Raw genomic sequence first — 19,887 nt, 5'->3', positions numbered from 1 at the left:
TGGATTAGTGGGTGCAGATAATGAGGTCAAAGATACAAACTAAGTGCAGTTTATTTTATTCCCTTGTTGTGGAAGTGAAGAGATTTGTTCAAGTGCCATTATGAGCTGAATGTCAAATAAATATTAATGCTCACATACAATCCTTTTATTTTCAGAAACAGAAACTCCTCATAACATTAGCAACGTGAATATTCTACATTCATTGAAAGAGCTAAATAAAGAATTTTATTCCATGGATAACCAGGACATTGACTCAGCTACAACATATTCAGGTTCCAAGAGTCTGCTTTCTCTCAAACTGAGTATAGCAAGTACAGATGCATTTGATGACTATGAAGTCATAGACGACTTAGAAGAATTGAGACAAAGAATTAAGGATATGAAGTCTGAGCTTGAAAAGTACAAAATGTTCATATTTCATTTGCAGCCTACTAACCCTTTTTTGTCCAGTGATATTTTTAATATAGTTTTGAATGATGCTGAATTGCCCATGGAAAGACATGTCATACAAATGCAAGATACTGATAGACAAGAGACCAAAACATTTTCTACGGTACATCAGCAAGTGGATTATGAAATCCACATTGAAAACCTGAATTCACAGTCTACAGAAACACCTGATGAACAAACATCACAAAATCTTAAGCAGCTATTATTAGAAAATGAGGCTGAACTTGAAAGAGAGCAAATTGCAAATATGCATCTTCTCGATGAAGTATATCGTCTGCAAAACAAACTTAGAGAAACATCACCATCCAAGTGAGTAATGCTAACACATTTTCAGCCCCATGAGTAAGTGCAAGCACAACTACTGTAAGAGGTCATTCAAGAGATATTCATATTTACATACCTCCACAGTGCAGTGGTGAAGGCTAAAATTTGTTAACATTAATGTAAAGTGACAAAGATTTTTACTTAGAAATTGCCTTATAAGTAAAAAAAAAAATATTTCTACTATTTAAGAACTGCTTCTAATACATCCATATCATCCTCCCATGATGGTTTTTATGCCACATGCCCTTCTCTCTCCAGAGGCATATACAAATCCTCCCTGCAGGATGCTGTCTCCTGTGTGATTTCTCGAGTGAGGTTCTCCCTCTTGCAGGTTTCTCTGTGGGAGGGGATGACTTAAGTCAGATTGGCAGAGACCCTGGGTGTTTTTCATCTTCCTCTGCAACATGGGGCACTAGTTGCTTGCTGGTTTAAACTAGAGTAAATGGTGGATTCTCTGTAACTTGAAGTCTTTAAATCATGCGTGCAGCTCTGGTCAGCCCATCTCAAAAAAGATACATTGGAATTGGAAAAGGTTCAGAAAAGGGCAACAAAAATGATTAGGGGTATGGAACAGCTTCCATATGAGGAGTGATTAATAAGACTGGGACTTTTCAGCTTGGAAAAGAGACAACTCATGGGGGATATGATTGAGGTCTGTAAAATCATGACTGGTGTGGAAAAAGTAAATAAGGATGTGTTATTTACTCCTTCTCATAACACAAGAACTAGGGGGCACCAAATGAAATTAATAGGCAGCAGGTTTAAAACAAACAAAATGAAGTATTTTTTCACGCAATGCAGAGTCAACCTGTGGAACTCTTTTGCCAGAGGATGTTGTGAAGGCCAAGACTATAACAGCATTCAAAAAAGAACTAGATAAATTCATGGAGAGTAGGTCCATCAATGGCTATTAGCCAGGATGGGCAGGGATGGTTCCTAGCCTCTGTTTGCCAGATGCTGGGAATGGGTGACAGGGGATGGATCACTTGATGTTTACCTGTTCTGTTCATTCCCTTTGGGGCACCTGGCATTGGCCACTGTCAGAAGACAGGATAGTGGGCTAGGTGGACCTTTGGTCTGACCCAGTATGGCCATTCTTATTTTCATATGTTCTTCATATGCTCTTATGATTTGAGGACTTCAGTAACTCAGCCAGAGGTTATGGGTCTATTAGAGGAGGGTGTGTGTGAAATTCTGTGGCCTGCAGTGTGCAGGAGGTCAGACTAGATGATCATGATGGTCCCTTCTGATCTTAAAGTCTATGAGTATAAGCCACAATCAATGCTCCTGGAATTTTGCAGCACTCACGTTCTAATTTGTGTGGCAAGAGTAAGGACATTCTACATCAGATCTGAAATAGTCTGAAACAAGTCTATGGGCAGTTGGCTGCCAAATTCCTGGGAACCTTCTTAGCTGTGTGTCTACATTTATGTATGCAATAGTAATGCTAGCACTTACAATGACAATATGTTGCACTTATATCAGTAGTGCCTTCCATTCAAGTATCTGAAAGCACTATACATTGAAATTAATGAATGAAGCCTTACAGCAGAAATTCTTAAACCAGTGGATCCTCCTTTTAAGGCTTGGAAATATCATCATTTTACATATGTAGAAACTGAGGCAAGGGAAGTTAAGTAGTTTATCCACAAATCAGACTGACACTCTCCATCCTAGAATCTGGATCTCCTTATACCCAATCCTGTGGTTTAGCAACAAGACACTCTTCCCCCTAGGGAATACCTGATGGCAGCAGGTGGAACACAGAAATATCTTCAACCCTTTAGGTTTCTCCAGAATTCATGATTGATGCTGCTGCATTGCAAGCCCTTGATGTGGCACTTTAATGTTAGCTTAGAAAAATACCCACCTGCTCCATAAAATATATGAACTTGCATGCCTAGAAAATACACTTCACACACATGAATCTAACTATGTAATCTAAGGGATGGCATGGGCTGCATAAAGTTTTTATTGCCATGGATTTGGTATGACTGCATGACTCACAAGTGGGAGTGCCACACAAGAGTTACACATCTCTCCCTAAACAAGTAGAAATAAAAATGTTATAGCAACCCACACTGTCATAGTTTTTGTTTATGCCCCATATTTTGTTCATGGTTTTTTCCTTTTTCAGTCCCTTCCTCCCCTGAGGTGCATGCTTCTGTAGAAAGAAGCATATCAATGACAGGGACAATTGCAATATAAAGTGGACATCTATATCCCCAAGTGCAGTATCAACTCGGTTATTCTGAGCTGAAATTTATATCCTGCCTATTGACGTACAAGAATTTAGGCAGTAAGTTGGTTGTCATGATCACATCTGTAGTAATAAACATAGGAGATAGTAACCTAGAATTTGTCATACTGGATGAAACCATTAGTCCACAAAGTCCAGAATCCTGCCTCTGGCAGTCGACAGTACTTAATGTTTCAGAGGAAGGTGGACCCCATCTGATTCCCTTGGCCCGTCACAGACAACCATTGTAGGAATGTATATTTTTAGCCTCTTTACTCATTCTTTCCCATTTATTTCATTGTAACTCCTTCAGGTGCCATCTGACTCGCTTGTTTGTCGGATTCTAAGAATCAGGTTAATACTGGGTATTTTGGTGGCCTACAAGCCAATTCATCATTTCAATTCCTGCCTATCTTCTAAATTAAGCAGTTACATAATGCATAATAACCTGCAAGTTGTCTGCATGAATAGTTGTCTGCCTAGTAGTAAGGGCAAGACATCTTTGTCACTGTTGCTATAGGGCATTTTTAGAGAAATTGGATTTACATGATATTCTGTTCTAGAATTGTAATTCATTTTAGTTTTTTTTAAATGGTAGTTATGGTCAAAAAATTCTTTTAAAAGATAACTTCATTTTCACAGATATGATTCATTAGTTCATTCCCAAGCTCGAGAGCTCTCCTTTCAACGCCAGCAAATTAAAGAGATCCACAGCATCTGTGTTACCTATCATCAACATCTGACCAGCCTTATTAAAGCTTTTGAGGAGCTGCTTCAAGCCAGTGATGTTGATTATTATGTTGCTGAGGGTTTCCGTGAACAGCTGAATCAAAGTGTGCAACTTTTTGAAAAGCTGGAAAAGAAGTTTCTATATGGTATGTAGTTATATTTTCCAGCCTGTTGTCTGTCTATAGTACATAAATATTTTATTGAAATCTGAAGAATTTTTATTATAATATTTTTGCCTTGCATATCTACTTCTATGTATTTTTCTTATGTTTGTCGTCATGTCACTCACAGTGGGACCTTCCCGCTACAGTTCTTTCAGTCAGAATGGCACGCAGACAGCTGCTGTCCCTGCCACTGCATGGCAAATTTAATTCTAGTGCTCATGCAGTGGTTGATTTTTAACTTTGTAATTGTCATTGCAATTGGATCCTTCCATCTCAAGTTGTTCCTGTGTCACAAGACAAACACACCAAGCAACCAAAACTACTTGGACTAAAGCCACATGGTACTGCAAAACCAATGACCGTTTCAACAACAAATGGACTCCAGGATCTTTTAATATAGGACCCAGTCCAGCTTCCATTGAGGTTAATGCAAGTAAAAGTCAATGCAATACTTTTGACTTATAGGCCTTTTGAATCATGCCTATGTGTCTGATCAGCTCCCATTGAAGTATTCATAGGAGTCTTTCCATTGACTTCAGTGGGAGTTGGATTGGGCCCATAGAAAGTTCAGAGGTTTTAGAATATAATTGAAAAATGTGCCTTTTTTGTTTAAGGCTATACATACATTAAATCATAAACACAGACTGTCATTTATAAATGTGGAAAATGCGTTACATAAGGTAGAGCTTTTCCATTGCAATACAGGAATTGCCATACCTCTGGGCCATCTAGTCTCTGACTGTGGCCAGTACAGATGCTTTGAGAAGGTGCAAGAAATCCTTTAGTGGACTACTGTGGAATGACCTGACAGTAGAGGAAGTCCCTCCCTAACCGTCATCAGTTAGAAGGTTGGATTATACTCTGAAGAATGAGCATTTATACACCTTCTGAAAAATGTCTGTCTTTTGCGGGGAGATATTTCTTGGGTGCTCTGAGATCTCTCTCAGTCTAGTCTCAGTCTCCATGCACCCAGGCTGCAGTAAGGCATTAGGCTGCAGAGCAGGTGCCTGGAACATCCAAGCAGTAGAGCTCTCAGAAGCTGTCAGTCATTTGTATATTGTTCCTTATGTTTGTAGGCTATTTTAATCATGAAGGTGTGTTGAGATCCAGAATCTTATTGTAGAGATCCAGAATCTTATTGTAGAAGGGTCCTTGGGGACATAAGCATGGCAACAGCATGCTGAAGAAAAGACAGATTTACACCTTAAATCATAGCTATTTAAAATGCAATACTGTTCCCTAAAATAGTCATTGGAATTGATATTTGTCACTCAAAGGAACAGTGTGCCATAGCCATTATCCTAATCTTCATTCTTTGTTACTGAGGAAGTTTGAGTGACAAAGTGATGGCAAAGAGAAAAAGCAATACTAAGAGAACAAAGTCCACCAAGAAAGCTCTTTCTCCTAGCTCCTCAAGAAAGGCCATTCCCAGTATATCTGTCAACTGACAGCATTTTTGCAGGTGTCAGCTGCAAAGTTATCTTCAAGCAAACACTTGAGGTAGTCTTTTAAAATGGGGACACTGACCCCAACATCTTCATGTAATTGCCCGTAGAAGACTTTCTTCTGAAACATTCAGCAGGCAATCAAACAATGGTCCCTGTCTTGTCCTTCTTTAAAAATAGCTTCAGCATGTTGTAGCTTTGATGACTCATGCTAAAGAGGCCGTATACGTGAAAAAGATGCTGTAACTAGTGTGTCATACCAATATAACAAAAGATTGAGTGTATTCAGTCATTTCAGTGGATACTTGCATTACAAATCAGGAGATTTTGTACTGCATAAGCATTAAAATGTTTTAAACCCCTGCCCCAACCAGCAGATGGTATCCTATATACTATGAAAAGTCACTGACAACTGAGACAGTTCAATATATCTAACACAATGGTATTGTACTGAACCACACATTAAAATAAAATGTCTATACCAGGGGTTCTCAAACTTCATTGCACCGTGACCCCCTTTTGACAACACAAATTACTACACGACCCCAGGAGGGGGGACCGAAGTCTAAGTCCGCCTGATTCCCACTGCCCCGGGTGGGGGAGCCAAAGCCAAAGTCTGAGCCTCACTGCCCTGGGTGGGGAAGGGGTTAAAGCCAAAGTCCAAAGGCGTCAGCCTCGTCCTTCAGGCTTCAGCTTCAGCCTGGGGCAGTGGGGCTCGGACTTCAACCCCAAGCCCCAGCAAGTCTAAGCCAGCCCTGGCAACCCCATTAAAATGGGGTCCTGGCCCACAGTTTGAGAACCGCTGGTCTATAGGATTATAAAGAACATTCGGCTTACTAAGAATTGACTGTAAAGCAGTAGCATAAATAGCCTTCTGCGTGTGCATTTCAATCCTGACCTTCACTACAGACCTCTGAAATTCAAGTTCTGCGCTTTTCTTGACCCAGGACTGCCAGTTGTGCTTAATAACATGGAGGCTTTGCACTGTGAACAAGTGTGTGTTTCTTACCTAGGCTGGTATCTATTTGTGCTTTCCAAGTCACTGTTCAATTAGCACTTAAGTTATTCAAATATGTTAATGCAGAGAAAAAATTAGATAACTAGTATTATTTTGAGTACACTTTTCTTCCTTTTAAAAAACATATTTTTATTGTGCAGGAGAATCATTGGATGCAGAAGTTGCCAAACTTTATGAATTAGCACAAAGGTAAGAGTATCATTGAAGACTGGCATTAAACTTGTTGTTGTGTATTTAAACGATAAAAAGCCTACATGTTTTATAGCCCAACTTCAACTCTATTGCTCTTTGAGATGGCTGTTGCTTATACATCTTCTGTTCCATTAATATCCATTTTGTTAATAAAATATTCATAGAAAACAAGCCGTCTCTCCCTGCTTTTCAGCAAAGGTTTAACAGCAGAGCCACTAAAGTGAGGTGTCAGGTTACTAAGACTCTGTTACTTTTACTAGTATAAATAAAATTAGAATAACATACTAGGGCATATTAGCATAAGTATTTAGGCTGAATGCTCAGCACAACTGAGAGAAGAGGGTTGGCAAAGGTGTCTTTAAGTTATCTTTCTGCTTCCCCTCACCCTGGGACTGAACTGTAGGGACTAGCTAAGGAACTTGCTGCCTTGGGACGTTGTGAAGGCTAAAAGTATAAATGTGTTTAAAAGAGAATTAGATAAGTTCATGAAGGATAGGCCCATCAGTGGCTATTAGGCAAGATGGTGAGGGACGCAACCCCGTGCAGCATGGGCCACAGGGGGCGTGCTGGCCACCGCTTCCCGCAGCTTCCATTGGTTGGGAACTGCGAACTGCGGCCACTGGGAGCTGCAGGGGGCTGTACCTGTGGACGGTCAATGTAAGCAAAATCTCTTGCCGCCCGCCAGCGGATTACCCTGATGGGCCGCGTGCCGAAGGTTGCTGACCCCTGCCCTAAAGCTGGGAGTGGACGACTGGGGATGGATCATTCGATTAATTGCCCAGTTCTATTCATTTTCTCTGAAGCTTCTGGTGCCTGCCACTGTCAGAATGCAGGATACTGGGCTAGATGGATCATTGGTCTGACTCACCATGGCCGTTCTTAAGTTCTTATTACCAAAATGCATTGCTCTTCGACTTCATTCTCAAAACATCCTTACACTAGAGGTGCGGAGAGCAGGTGCTGTGACGTTACCTAAATTGGTTTTATGTCAGCCCAGGATTATTTTGTGCTGGAGCAATCCTCAACTGCCTTAAGTTAGCTGCAAGTCCCCTTGCCACTAAAGGCACTTAAAATAGATCAGTTGTGGAAAATGAACTTTAAGGGTGAGATCCTGGCTCCACTGAAGTCCATTGGGGACAAAACTCCCATTGACTTCAGTAGGGCCTGGATTTCACCCTAGATTCTTATCTCTGATATGTGGAGGTATATCACTATGTATCTTTAAAAATCTGCTACTATACATGTATCCTGTGAATTTGACACCAATCTCTCTCTATTCATTGTGCTTCTAAAGCAATAATTATCATTGTACATTTAAAAATATTTTGCTTGACACACAAGGGATAATGAGAAGACCACCACAATGTACCAGCAACTTAAGGATGAGTCACCTATACCATCTGCTTTTCATATCTTGTCTGACTTTGAAATGTCAGAAAAGTCATCTATTGGATCACCTGAACATCAACAAGACCTAGTGGAGGAAGAACATGACAAACTAGCACTTGTGCCAAACAAGTTTCCCCCAGGTAATTTTTTCCCCACTGAAGATTTACTATATATTGGGGAAAATTAAATAAATAAATAAATTCATAAGGGAACTAATTAAGAAATAATGTGGAATGTATATCTGTTTCATCTTTCCAGTATCTTGCATAATCATTATAATTTCAGTAATCATGCGTACCAAGATGACAATCATGCGTACCAAGAAGCTATCTTCTCTTTGAAATGAAGTTAGCTATGATATTTTGTGCCTTTGTTGTTTTGAACTGTCATCTTGTACAGTACTGTAGACGGTCCTTAAATAGACAAGTCATGAGGGAAAACAGACATTGTCAAGAGATTATTAAATTAAAAAAAAAAAGACAGATTTTCTAATTTTATAAAACCCAGTCTTGTGTTTCCTTGAGAATTGTAAGTGCTGCATAATTAATAAGTGGTGTCATGTTCGACCTGGATAGTTTCAGTAAGTGCAACCGATTGTTAAAGTAGTTTGCTGTAGACAGAGATGGAAGTTTAACTGCTGAAATAGAGTGCGGTGTTCAGGAAACTTTTTTCAACATAAACCAGCAGTAGATGACATGGATAAACTGACAAACAAGATAGTCACAATTAGAACAATACGTTCCTGATTATTGCTGAAACATACAGCAAAGGAAGAGGAATTGTCGAATGGCAAAGCAAAAAGGAAAAGGTACTGTACTGAAACTAGATAGAATAGACTTATTTGTTAAGGCATGGAGTCTATAAAACATAGTGTATGTCAATGACTTATTTTATACGTGAGTTACTCTAGTGATCATCCTGTTATGGGAAATCGTATACAATTAGTATACTAAGTCTAGAAATGAAGTTGTATTGTAAACTTAAGATTCATTACCAAATAAATAGAACAGTTTAACTAGAAAATTGTGTAGTCACACACTATTTTTAAATAGACGTTTAGAAAAGATTAAAATTAGCACCTATGATTATTTGAGAACATAGAATAAAGAGTTCATGAAAGGAATGTTGAAATCTAAATCACAAAATACAGTATTCAGTAAGACCATGTAAGTTATCGAAAAGGCCCATTGTGAATACCATTCATTTAGCCTTTCTCACTGATTTTTGTAAAAGATTTTCTAGCTCTTTTACCACATCACACACACTGCTCTATGTACTGTACCCATTGTAAAATAATATCATTTAATCAAAATGAAAAGAGAACTCTTGATTTATTTAGAGTTATTAATGGAGCATCTTCAAGAAATTCGATCTCTGAGACAACGTTTAGAAGACTCCATTAAAACTAATGAGAGATTGAGGCTGCAGCTTGAACGACAAGTAACGGATATGGAACTAAATCAAGGTAAGACCTTATTTTATCATGAGTGAAATACACTTTTGCTTAAAGCCCGAGTGATTGAACTCTGCTGGAGGAGTGTGGGTGGATTGAGGGGTAAAACCCAAAGTGAGGGTACAATATGCGTGCCATGCAACCACCCCATTGGCACTACTCCACAGTGAACTAGATTAGCAGCTGCAGCCCCACCACACTGCTTGTTTATTTCCATAAATATGGATCCCATGACCCTTGTCTTTGACTTCCTCCATTGCATGAGGTATCCAATCCAGAGATCCCTTCTATAGTGTACAAGCATCCCGTATGGCTGTTCCACCCACAGCTTCACACACTCTCCCAAAACAGGGTTTAAATGCTGTGGAAGGCTTTGTGCTAGCTCTCTAGACCTTGGGTGAATTTCATCCTGGGAGCTGAAAAGCGCTTTTAGACAGCGCTGTTGTCGGGTAAAAACGTAGATTTTCTGGATTTGTCTTCTGTTTTTTATGGCTGACGTGAATAAAACCAGACTTCTTTGTGTTTCGCGTGCCTTCTCCTTATAGTCTTCTGGAGTTACCAGCTCTGAGTCTTCACTGCATCCAAACACAGACAGGGGCAGAGGCAGGGAGCTAGTTGCAGCTACCTAATTTTAGGGCTCGCCAGTTCTGGTGTAAATTAGAGCAAGAGGAGTCCTGTTCAAATGCTGGTTGCCGCCACCGATGGCGTAAGGGTCTCTTACTCTCCCTGAGGTTTGAGTATCGTAGAGCTCATCTTTCTCCCTCTCCTCCCTTTTATACTAGGGGTGCTGGGAGTGGTTAGCGTAGGGTGTGGCTGCACGACCACTACTAGTTCTCTGTCAGTGGAGAGTCCCCTACATGATGGGGACGTTCTCCACAGAAGTCTCTGGATGTTTTAAGGCCACTGTGTGCTGCATAGCAGCACAGTCAGACCTACATGGAATGGAGAACGTGGTCCACTGTCTGCAGCTTATCGTTAGAATTGCTTGCAATGAGAAGGTCTTTCCTAACAAAACAGTATTATGACTTTAACTGAGGAATACGCAGCAGAAACGGATGGACTTTTTAAAAAGTCAGTTTTTATTCAGATCTCTCTAATGTTAGTGTATGAAAATATGTAAGTCAACAGATGCTGAGAGTGCTCAGCACCTTTGCAAACCATACTGTTCATTTTTAAAGTTTTTTCACAAGGAATCAGCCAGTCTTTAACCAAGCAGGCTTTTATAGTAAGTACAAGGCATATTTTTCTACACATAGCTTTGTTCTGATTCTCCTTCCCCACACTTTCCCCCTAGAGCAATGTATTAATCTGCAATATTACTTATATCAGAAGCAGGCAACAAGTACATGCATGCTTTCCTCGTACTCAGTTTCACGAATACTAGTATTAGATTAATTACATTTACATCATCCCCATAATCCATTTCTGTTGTTATTTAAATGGATACTACCTACAAATGGCAGTTTGCTTTCAAGAATAATTTACACTGATGGAAAGGTGTATAAAAGGCACCCATTTCATTCATGAAGTATTTATGCTGCTGGAAAGCCATACTGTTCTCATGAAATAACCACACTGAAACAGTTCCAACTGTTTTACAGCTTCATAAAGATGCTGGAAAGGGCATCCATTCATTCAGTGAAAGTATATTTTCTTTATAAACTGTCTGTCTTATGCCTTCCATCTGTCTTCTTACTACTTTAGTAGATTTACCAATGCATAGAGGGAAAATTTGGAGAGGAATGGGAAAAGTAGCTATTTATTACAACAAGCCCCTCTTTTCTACATTATTCTCTCAGCATTTCCTATTGCTTTAAAGATGTGTTTTGGGTATAGAGATGTGTGTTCTCTCTTCAGATAATAATGATTGCCACGTTGCTCAAGATTTTTATACTGTTTTGTGTGTTAATTTTGAATTTGGCTATTAAAATAAACTCGTGGCTGAACATGAACTAGTTTTAGGCCTTGGGGAGATGTATTTTTTAAAACAGATGGTTTAAAACATGTTTTTATTTAATATCTTTATTTTGTTTTCCTTAAAAAACAAACAAGATAAAACATATACTTAAATGATAGGCAACCTGTAAAATTCATTTTATATCGAGTTGTTTATTCACTAGACTCTAATACCAAAGAATTACTTTAGTCTGTCTAATAAATATTTTATATTTGTACATACGTATGCCATGTTTTGCCATGTTGCCATTTTATTTGTAATATTTACTTTGTCTTAAGTACTCGGAAGCCTCTGGGTTTGTAGCACCTTATGAATCATGGAGGTGGTGGAAAGACTCCATAGTCAACCAGAGTTGAGCTGCAATTTTCACTAAAATCAGGACTAAAATATTTCCATCATTTCAAATACTAGACTTTAAAAACGTTTAACGGTTAATTCTGAATTTTCTAGGTTTCTAATGCTTGTTTTGGCATTTTTAAATATAGTAAAAACAGTAAGGCTTTTTATCCTCATGTTACTGATATGTACACTCATGCTTCAATTGCAACTTCAGAGTACTTTTTGTCTGTGGGGGGGGAATGTTTATTTATCTTTGCTGCTGTTTTCTATGGTGCCCATCTCTCAGTCAGTCTTCCCTTGGAAACCTATAAGGTCCACAAACCTTTCTGTGTTCACTGTTGCGATACATGACTTAACCAAAACTCCTCAGCATAACTGCAGTCACAGGCCCTGATCTTACACTCACATCTACTAGCTGGACCCAGACACCTGACCTGTGCAGAGCCCCACTGAAGTTAGAGGGGCTCTGCACAGGTGCAGAATTCTGTGCTAGTGGGTCTAATTGCAGGATCGTGGCCTTATTACTATTGGGGCTACATTTCCCCTTTATTGGGTAAGAGACCTAATAGAGTCTAGAGCCTTTTACTGTAACTTGTCAATTAACATGAGAGCTGGGTGACATGCAATAAATTAAATTGAGATCAAGATGAGATCATCAAGTTCAGACACTTCAAGTTGAATTGCTTTGTTAAAATCTGAAAGGCAAAAATCTTTTGAGTTCACATAGCTACCTTAATTCTAATATATAGATAGTAAAGTGCCATTAGTGCCAGGCTCCTAGAGCCTTTGAATCTTTCAGTAACGACAAGAAGCGTGTCTCATGGCACACTACATCCCAGTTAGGTAGTGGCTAAGAGCTTCAGTTGGGATTGCAGTAAAATGAGGTTAGTCAGAGAAACTACAGCACGTCAGATTGAATTGCTGTAGCTGAAAGGCATCCACTGTCTGCATTCAGCTATTTCTTTGCCACACGGTTATTTCTCTATCAACTGAGCAGTTGGCACCCATTTAGTTGTCTTGATCTTTGCTAAAGCAGTAGTGTTTGGGTCAACCATTCAATAAAAATATATTTTAAATAGCACTATTAATCCCAGTGGATCCTGAAGAACTTTGCAAGTCTAAACAGATGTACGCGTTTTACACAGGACTGTAGCTTCATTCCTCATTGAAATGTAGCCACCCCGGGAGTGGAACATGGCACAGCATTGTAGGGCACATGAATAATGTTATATCCAGTTCAAACTGCACGTGGCATTTAGGGAGGTAGAATGATTCTCCAGGCTTGTCCAGGACACCAGAGTTAATTCCTTTGCTCGTTCAAATGCCATTGGATTTTTAGTGACTACAAGTGGCCAGGAAGAATCTCAGTTCTTAATCATAGGCAAAGGACAGCAACTCCAGCAGCACATTCCTTTAGCACTGTGTTGGGTCAATGGTTCAGCATTAACTTGGTATTGATGACACTTCTGCTTCCACTACTTCCCTGCACCACCCCAGGTTTTCCTTGAGGGACTCCCATGCCAATTCTAATCCAGTCACACTCTGCTTAGTTTGTGAAAGCTGAATGGCTCTCAGCCGAGGTGGTATGGCTAAATGTAATACAGTTTGAACAAAGGAGATGTACTGGAATTGATCACATGTTAAATTTCAGTACAATACTCTTCAATTTAAAAGTGTGTGATGGTCTCACAGGACTTCTTGCAATTTGACACACTACATTTTTTGGCTGGTGCCCAAAGATGGTTGCGTACCAAATCTTCCCGAGATAATTTAGCAATTTTGGTAACGTTAGCACAATGATTGAGGGTACTTAGGATGCAGAGCTTTGGTTTACTTAGAGTTTACCTGAATTGCCTTTCAGTCTGCAGCAATGATAACCTTCAAAATATATAGTGGATAAATATCTTTCATAACATGTTTTTCTGCTTTGTTTAAATTGTTCTTGTCTGGAAAGTTTAATCTTTACTGACCTAGAGATGACTCATTAATCATTTTTATGTATATATTTATAGGTTCTTCAAACATTTTTATCCATGGCTCAGAGCAACATAATTCCCTGACTTCTGAAATTCATTTCCTGAGGAAGCAAAATCAAGTTCTGAATGTAATGCTTGCAAAAGGATCTAGAGGTAAAATATGAAACTCTGCTTTAAAGGAGCAGCTTGCAATTTGGAAAGCACCATGCATTTTTATTCCAATCAGAAAACAACAAAGTATTTACTTTTCTTTCATTAAATTGCCTCCACAGCTCTCCCCACTCGTGAAATTGCATGACCAGCCTTTGTATTCAAACGCTGGATCATAGGCATGGAGGAGTTGGAATAGCAGCGCTCTACCAGTATTGTGCTGCTTCTCTCTCTGCCCATAGCATTATCTGTTTTTGTGTCCTCTTTCATTTCCTCTCTCCCTCTTTTTTGCATGTGTGTACATTCCTCTTTTCCTTTCTGCTATTTTCTCTCCTTCCACCCCATTTTGTTGTTGCCCACTTTCCCAAGCTGTGTTTAAAGATCTTGCCAAAGGAAATTGGCTAAAATTATTCAGTTTCATTCTGAATGGAGCTCCTTTCAGGCAGAGCTGGCTGCAAAGGGAAATAGACTAATTTCTCTTAAGGTTCTAGAGCCTGATGCAGAGGGAAAACTGGTTAGTTCTAGTCAGTTTCCCTCTGCAAGCACTTTACCTCAGTTCCATTATTTTTGAATAATCAGTTTCCCTTTGCACCTTCTGAGCTTGGCTCTCAACTCTCCTCAGCTCCACATGTGCTCTAAGCAACAAAGTAAAATTAATTCAGTTCCCTTAACAAGAAACTCTTTAAAGCATGTAAAGCTAATCCTTGGGTCAGATGCCTTTCTGTGTGTGCAGAGTGGTATATGGACCGTTTGCATAAAAGAAGCACATGAACTCTCCCCCAGTTTCATGTTTTCTGATCTAGAATCACTTGGTCTTTAGCAGTTTATTCAAGGTTTATCTTTCTGTCAAGGTTCCTCCCGCACTCTGAACTCTAGGGTACAGATGTGGGGACCTGCATGAAAACCTCCTAAGCTTACTTTTACCAGCTTAGGTTAAAACTTCCCCAAGGTACAAATTAATTTTATCCTTTGTCCTTGGAATATCCACTGCCACCACCAAACTCTAACTGGGTTTACTGGGAAACGTAGTTTGGACACGTCTTTCCCCCCAAAATCCTCCCAACCCTTGTACCCCACTTCCTGGGAAAGGTTTGGTAAAAATCCTCACCAATTTGCATAGGTGACCACAGACCCAAACCCTTGGATCTGAGAACAATGAAAAAGCATTCAGTTTTCTTACAAGAAGACTTTTAATAGAAATAGATGTAAATAGAAGTAAAGGAACCACCCCTGTAAAATCAGGATGGTAGATACCTTACAGGGTAATTAGATTGAAAACATAGAGAATCCCTCTAGGCAAAACCTTAAGTTACAAAAAAAGACACACAGACAGAAATAGTCATTCTATTCAGCACAGTTCTTTTCTCAGTCATTTAAAGAAATCATAATCTAACGCATACCTAGCTAGATTACTTACTAAAAGTTCTAAGACTCCATTCCTGGTCTATCCCCGGCAAAAGCAGCATATAGACAGACACAGATCCTTTGTTTCTCTCCCTCCTCCCAGCTTTTGAAAGTATCTTGTCTCCTCATTGGTCATTTTGGTCAGGTGCCAGCGAGGTTACCTTTAGCTTCTTAACCCTTTACAGGTGAGAGGATTTTTCCTCTGGCCAGGAGGGATTTTAAAGGGGTTTACCCTTCCCTTTATATTTATGACACTTTCATACTGCATAAGCTAGTGTTGCTTTGTTTGACCATATGTTTCTAAAGTCAGGGCTTAAGTTTTGTAAGAATTATGTCTAAGCCCTGGTCTACACGACAAACGTTTATGTTGATTTAACTATGTTGCTCAGGCGTGTGCAAAATCCAGACCCCTGAGCGACGCAGTTATACCGACTGAACTCCGGTGTAGACAGCGCTATGTTGACGGGAGAAGCATAGGTAGCATCTTCACTAAGTGCGACATCGGCGCATCTGAACCAGGGCAGCTGCATCCCTGCAGTGCTGTAAGTGTAGACAGGCCCTAAGTAATGACCATCACAGCAAAGCATTGTTGCCTTTTATTTTTAGTACTGAGTCAATTTCCCCCCGGGTTTGTGGGCATCTTCCCCTTTTTATCTTGAGAATAAATACCTCCTGCTGCAGAGTTTTTTGGTTCCTAGTATCTGTCCAGTCTCAGCCTTATCTCTACTCCTGTGGTGTTAGATGAAGCCATATGGGCACCTCCTGTTGATTTTTCTGAACCAAGGCACTCTATTTCCAATGCGAAGCAAAAGGATTTAGTCACAATACATGTGAAATGAATGGGAATCATGTGGCTGAATCCCCACCCACCATGCTGAAAATGACCCCTTTTCCAATTCCAGTATTTTATTTCACCCTGTTGTTTTGCTAGCATATATTCATAGTTGGCTTATAGCTCTGTGCAAAGGTCTGGGATCTAGAATTATACCAGTATTTTAATATAAAACTAGAATAGTAGATTCCAGTGATATTAACCCTTTGCACCCTAGCTACTTCCCAGAGGTCTTGGTGTCCTGCTGCAGAATGTAACTGTCAATGAAGTCAATGGAAGGTGTTTAAATCATGGGGTAAGAGGATTGGGACCCATGCATTTAAAAGCCCTTGGGAACTTCCATTTTCATAGACTTTCAGCTAGGTTGCTCTGTTGAGGAGGGAGGATTTCTAATGGCTGGGAGGTGGAACGATTTCTCCCTGCTTGACCTCCTGCTGGGAACTTCCTCGCTCCTTACCAGCACTAGCTTCCTAACATGACCAACTGCCCCTACTGACAGTTCTCAGTTAAGAAGCCAGCGTGGGGGAGGCTGGTCATGTCATAGGCAGGGGAAAACTGGCAAGGTTCTGATGGCATGCATGCGGATAGTGCTGGGAAAGAGCATTTCAACATTCAGTGGAGGGGATGGAGGGTTCATTGTGGGACAGCGAGAAAGGTAGGAGAGGCCTTACTCATACCTTCTCCCCTTCAACAGAAGACAAGTTTAGTACTCAGTAAGAGCACTCAAGATGAATACGCTCCCCGTTGGAGCCTAATCCTGCAAGTAACTGAGCAGCCCTTTTCCTGCTGATTTTGTCAGATGGAGGGTGTCGACAAATGTAAGGTAGTGCTCAGCCTCATAAAATTGGGCCATGAGTGTTCTAGGGGTTAAACTCTACACTCCATTCAGGCACATATATCTACCAAAAATGCATTAGAAAACTGGAGTACTAAAATCATAAAACTCACAAGAGCATCTTATTTCTATTATTACTCTGCCAATGCTTAACGAGTTGGATTTGTGGAGTAGTGTTGTTTGAGTACATTGTGGGAATTGCAACCAACTTGTATTTTTTCTTATTGCAGATAAACAAAAGGAAAATGAAAAGTTAAGAGAATCCCTCTCTAAGAAGAATGCAATCATTGAACATCTTCACAAGGATTATGAATGCTTCAAGAAAGAAAATGAAAAGTTGCAAAAACAAATTGGCAAAAAGGAGGATGAAAATAGACATTTGACTCACGAGATTTACAGCAGTCGTAATGAATTAAACAGGTATTGATCCTGTCTCTATTTGACTATTTTCTCCTCCAAATGAACACTGTGTGTCATGCATGTGTTTAGCAGTGGCTGTTACTGAGAGCTGCATAATTACATTCAAGGAGCGGGGAGAAAATTAGAGGGGCGGGGAATTTTAGATTTTAAAGAAATGAATAAGCAAAGTTCACCTCTGACTTATGAGTACATTGGAACTTAACAGGTGGCAGACAGAAATGAATGTAAAGCAACATCAGCTGTCTGAGAATGACAAATTACTGCAGTCACTCCGAGTTGAGCTAAAGGTGTATGAAAAGTTGGACGAAGCAAGGAGAAGGAGAACAGGTATAAAATGCACTGTCATGTCTCTGCTTTGTTATTGCAGCCGTACCAGCTCTGGCTGTGATCTTGTCCGATTACACAAGACAGGAGTTGTGCTGATTCAGTATTTCTTTGGTTTTACTTACATTTCCATTGCTGCTACAGAAAGTAGAATCATAGACCTGGAAGGGCCCTCGAGAGGTCATCTAGTCCAGTCCCCTGCATTTGTGGCAGTCTAATTATCTTGACCATTCCTGACAGGTGTTTGTCTAACCTGCTCTTAAAAATCTCCAATGATGGAGATTCCTCAACCTCCCTAGGCAATTTGTTTATGAACCACCCTGACAGTTAGGAAGTTTTTCCTAATGTCCAACCTAAACCGCCTTTGCTGCAATTTAAGCCCATTGCTTCTTGTCCTATCCTCAGAGGTTAAGAAAAACAATTTTTCAACCTTTTACATACGTGAAAACTGTTATCATATCCCCTCTCAGTCTTCTCTTTTCCAGACTAAACAAACCCAGTTTTTTCAATCTTCCCTCACAGGTCATGTTTTCTAGACATTTAATCGTTTTTGTTGCTCTTTTCTGGACTCTCTCCAATTTGTCTACATCCTTCTTGAAATGTGGCACCCAGAACTGGACACAATACTCCCAGCTGAGGCCTAATCAGAGCGGAGTAGAGCAGAAGAATTACTTTTCGTGTCTTTCTTACAACTCTCCTGCTAATACATCCCAGAATTATGTTTGCTTTTTTTGCAACAGCGTTACACTGTTGACTCATATTTAGCTTGTGTCTGCTATGACCCCCAGATCCCTTTCTGCAGTACTCCTTCCTAGGCAGTCATTTCCCATTTTGTATGTGTGCAACTGATTGTTCCTTCCTAAGTGGAGTACTTTGCATTTGTTCTTATTGAATTTTATCCTATTTACTTCAGACCATTTCTCCAGTTTGTCCAGATCATTTTAATCCTATCCTCCAAACCACTTGCAACCCCTCCCAGCTTGGTATCATCCACGGACTTTATAAGTGTACTTTGTTTGCCATTATCTAAATCATTGTTGAAGATATTGAGCAGAACTGGACCCAGAACTGATCCCTGCAGGACCCCATTCGTTTTGCCCTTCCAGCATGACTGTGGACCACTGATAACTACTCTCTGGGAATGGTTTTCCAACCAGTTGTGCACCCACTTTATAGTAGCTCCATCTAGGTTACATTCCCTAGTTTGTTTTTGAGAGGGTCATGCGAGACAGTATCAAAAGCTTTATTAAAGTCAAGATATACCACATCTACCGCTTTCCCCCTATCCAAAGGCTTGTAACCCTGTCAAAGAAAGCTATCAGGTTGGTTTGACACAATTGTTTTTGACAAATCCATGCGGACTTTTACTTATCACCTTATTATCTTCTAGATGTTTGCAAACTGATTGCTTAATTATTTGTTCCATTATCTTTCCAGGTACAGAAGTTAAGATGACTGGTTTGTAATTTTCTGGGTTGTCTTTATTTCCCTCTTTATAGATGAGCACTATATTTGCCCTTTTCCAGTCTTCTGGAATCTCTCCCGTCTTCCATGACTTCTCCAAGATAATCGCTAATGGCTCAGCTATCTCCTCAGTCAGCTCCTGCTGATAGTTTAGGCTTTGTCTACACTACACAGCTTTTAGCTACGCGGCCATGTGGCTAAAAGTCAGGCAGGGTAAACGCTGTTTGTCGGCACTTTTTCTGACAAAATACTTCCACCCCCTATGAGCGGGGTTCGCGATGTCGACAGGAGAACGCCCCTGCTGACACCGAGCCATTTACACTGCTGCTTCCCGTGCAAAACTTTTGTCTTTTGGGGTTGGGGGGAGCTTTTTTTAAGCACCTGCGAACGATGAAACTTTTGTCGTTTTGTCATTCAATTGGCAGTGTAGACAAAGCCTTATTAGCAAGTGGCCCTCTTCCCTCAGAGTCAGTATTAAGAGAACATCTCCTACATTGTGTCAGGGATAGCGTGCTGCTGGAGATACTATTGTTTGAATGGTATGTAAAATTGAACCCCTGCCCACTTGTGGTTATTAAAGCTGTAGGGGAAGGGAATGAAACCTACCTGACTGCTTCTTCCACCTTCCAGGAGCAAGGGGGCAGAAACCCTTCTGAATGAACATCACATTGGTGGAGGTACGGAACAGCCCTCATTTTCATGGCACGGTTTCTGCAAAATCCAACGGAAATCTTTGCAGAAATTAATGCTGTTCCTTGCTATGTTAACTTGAATCCCCTTTAT

The 19,887-nt window shown here is 40.1% G+C and overlaps 1 protein-coding gene across 4 annotated transcripts in view; it reads left to right on the top strand.

Annotated features, from left to right (window-relative positions):
- The window catches only part of CDK5RAP2 (CDK5 regulatory subunit associated protein 2), a 103,754-nt gene that overhangs the window by 70,156 nt on the left and 13,711 nt on the right, over positions 1–19,887 (top strand). For all 4 annotated transcript variants that reach the window (XM_075120564.1, XM_075120563.1, XM_075120565.1 and 1 more), the window contains exons 25-32: positions 156–759; positions 3,656–3,888; positions 6,510–6,558; positions 7,903–8,090; positions 9,290–9,415; positions 13,712–13,828; positions 17,127–17,316; positions 17,522–17,643. In XM_075120564.1, the coding sequence (XP_074976665.1) occupies positions 156–759; positions 3,656–3,888; positions 6,510–6,558; positions 7,903–8,090; positions 9,290–9,415; positions 13,712–13,828; positions 17,127–17,316; positions 17,522–17,643 (1,629 nt within the window). The remainder of the gene's footprint in view (positions 1–155; positions 760–3,655; positions 3,889–6,509; positions 6,559–7,902; positions 8,091–9,289; positions 9,416–13,711; positions 13,829–17,126; positions 17,317–17,521; positions 17,644–19,887) is intronic.

Source organism: Caretta caretta, chromosome 16 (assembly GCF_965140235.1).
Source record: "Caretta caretta isolate rCarCar2 chromosome 16, rCarCar1.hap1, whole genome shotgun sequence".
NCBI lineage: Eukaryota > Metazoa > Chordata > Testudines > Cheloniidae > Caretta > Caretta caretta.
Note: the sequence above shows the minus strand (reverse complement) of the source record. Positions and strands in the feature narration are given on the sequence as shown.